The sequence below is a fragment of the Austrofundulus limnaeus genome, unplaced genomic scaffold (genome assembly GCF_001266775.1).
Source record: "Austrofundulus limnaeus strain Quisiro unplaced genomic scaffold, Austrofundulus_limnaeus-1.0 Scaffold358, whole genome shotgun sequence".
Taxonomy (NCBI): domain Eukaryota; kingdom Metazoa; phylum Chordata; class Actinopteri; order Cyprinodontiformes; family Rivulidae; genus Austrofundulus; species Austrofundulus limnaeus.
The window spans coordinates 306,457-308,342 of NW_013952760.1; the positions used below are offsets into that span (position 1 = coordinate 306,457).

The 1,886-nt window shown below is 50.3% G+C and overlaps 1 protein-coding gene across 1 annotated transcript in view; it reads left to right on the top strand.

Moving 5' to 3' along the window:
- The window catches only part of LOC106528081 (MBT domain-containing protein 1), a gene marked incomplete in the record, with an annotated part of 16,345 nt that overhangs the window by 9,024 nt on the left and 5,435 nt on the right, over positions 1-1,886 (top strand). Inside the window, 6 exon segments of the mRNA XM_014023153.1 lie at positions 399-533; positions 795-883; positions 977-1,075; positions 1,144-1,279; positions 1,356-1,411; positions 1,606-1,710. Of these exon segments, the coding sequence (XP_013878607.1) occupies positions 399-533; positions 795-883; positions 977-1,075; positions 1,144-1,279; positions 1,356-1,411; positions 1,606-1,710 (620 nt within the window).

Genomic DNA, 1,886 nt, shown 5'->3' on the forward strand with positions numbered 1-1,886 from the left:
CAGAATGACTAAACACTAAATTATTTCTTTACTAAAACCTCTGTAACTTTGCTCCAGTTCATTTTAGCAGCGTGAATCTTTGCTCAGGTGATGTCCACAGGTGGATTTATGGTTTCCAAGAGTTTTTAGTCTGATTCATTATGGTTTTAAATGGGTTATATACTGTTTAATGAAAACATTATTCAGGTGAGAGTGAAATTATTTTTGTTATGTTCCATTTTCAATATCTCCAAAACAYCAGCAGCTGTTTTAATCCTTACACTTCTGATGAYCCRCACACAGTATCACATCACAGTAAACATGTTAAAGTTCATGCTGATGATGAAGATTAGTTGTCTGTGCTGGTCCAGCTCCTGCAGTCCTGCAGCTGGACCAGTGTGTGACGTGTGTCTCTGCAGGATTTAAGGCCTTACTGAGGTATGAAGGCTTCGACGGAGACGCCACCAGAGACTTCTGGCTGAATCTGTGTGTTCCTGACATCCACCCAGTGGGCTGGTGTGCAGCTGGAGGGAAACCTCTGGTCCCCCCTCAGAGTAAGACCCACTTCCTGTCTGCAGTCTGCCTGAGCTGCTCCTCCTGTACTCAGAGTTATTAATGTTTTTGAAGTGAAGCTGCTCTGGTTCTGAAACTCGTGTTCATATGAAACTGAACCATGGAGGCAGATTCCTGTGGTACTGATTGGTCAGCTTCACTGATCCAGTTAGGCTCCGCCCATCATCAATAGTCCAAACCTTCAGCAAGCTTTTCAAACCAACTAGAGAAAAGAAGTCTTGTGATTGGCCGTCTGTCCTCAGGTATCCTGCACAGGTTCACCAACTGGAAGACTTTCCTCATCAAGAGACTGACGGGGTCCAAAACTCTTCCTCCGGATTTTTCATCCAAGGTGACAAACCTGTTCTGGATCAAGTTTTAGCTGAGGTTCAGCTCGTTTCATGAAGCTTTTAGCTGCAGAATAACTGGAACACATCAACCTCAGGTGCAGGAGAGCATGCAGTTCCCCTTCAAGAAGCAGATGAGGGTGGAGGTGGTGGATAAGACCCACCTGTGTCGGACTCGGGTGGCTCTGGTCGAGCAGGTGAGTGTCGCTGGGACCCACGTGGTTCCGGTTTGGTTCTGGCCCCCCTGACGGCGGTCTCGTCGCAGGTGATCGGCGGCCGGCTGCGGCTCGTGTACGAGGAGTGCGAGGACGGGTCCGACGACTTCTGGTGTCACATGTACAGCCCGCTGATCCACAGTGTGGGCTGGTCCCGCTCCATCGGGCACCGCTTCAAACGATCCGGTGGGTCAGAGGCTCACGTGGGGGTCTGGAGGGGGGCGGGGACTGAAGCTGAAGGTGTGTGTGTGTGTGTTTACAGATGTGACGAAGAAGCTGGACGGACAGACGGARGCACCTGGACAGCTGTTTGTCAAGGTGAGCCTCACCTGAGCCGCTCTGACCTGATCGTTGCCTCTCAATCTTTTATTCTCATAGGATTATTCTCGGTTTACAAAAAACACTTCCTGTTYAAGTCCTCGTTAACTAACGACCTCGTTAGCACAGCTCCGCCTTTTCACCATGTGAAGGTGACCGCCTGGTGAGATGATGTCACTTCCTGTTTGCTGCAGGTGAAGGAGGTGGATCAGAGCGGACCCTGGTTTGAGGACGGGATGAAGCTGGAGGCCATCGACCCTCTGAACCTGTCGGCCATCTGCGTGGCCACAGTGAGGAAGGTGAGCTGAGTCTTCATCATGGAGGTCACTGCCATGACCTCTGACCTCTGACAGCTGACCTCTGACCTCTGACAGCTGACCTTTGTCCTCTGACCTCTAACATCTGACCTCTGACCTCTAACCTCTGACCTCTAACCTCTGACCTCTAACCTCTGACCTCTAACCTCTGACCTCTA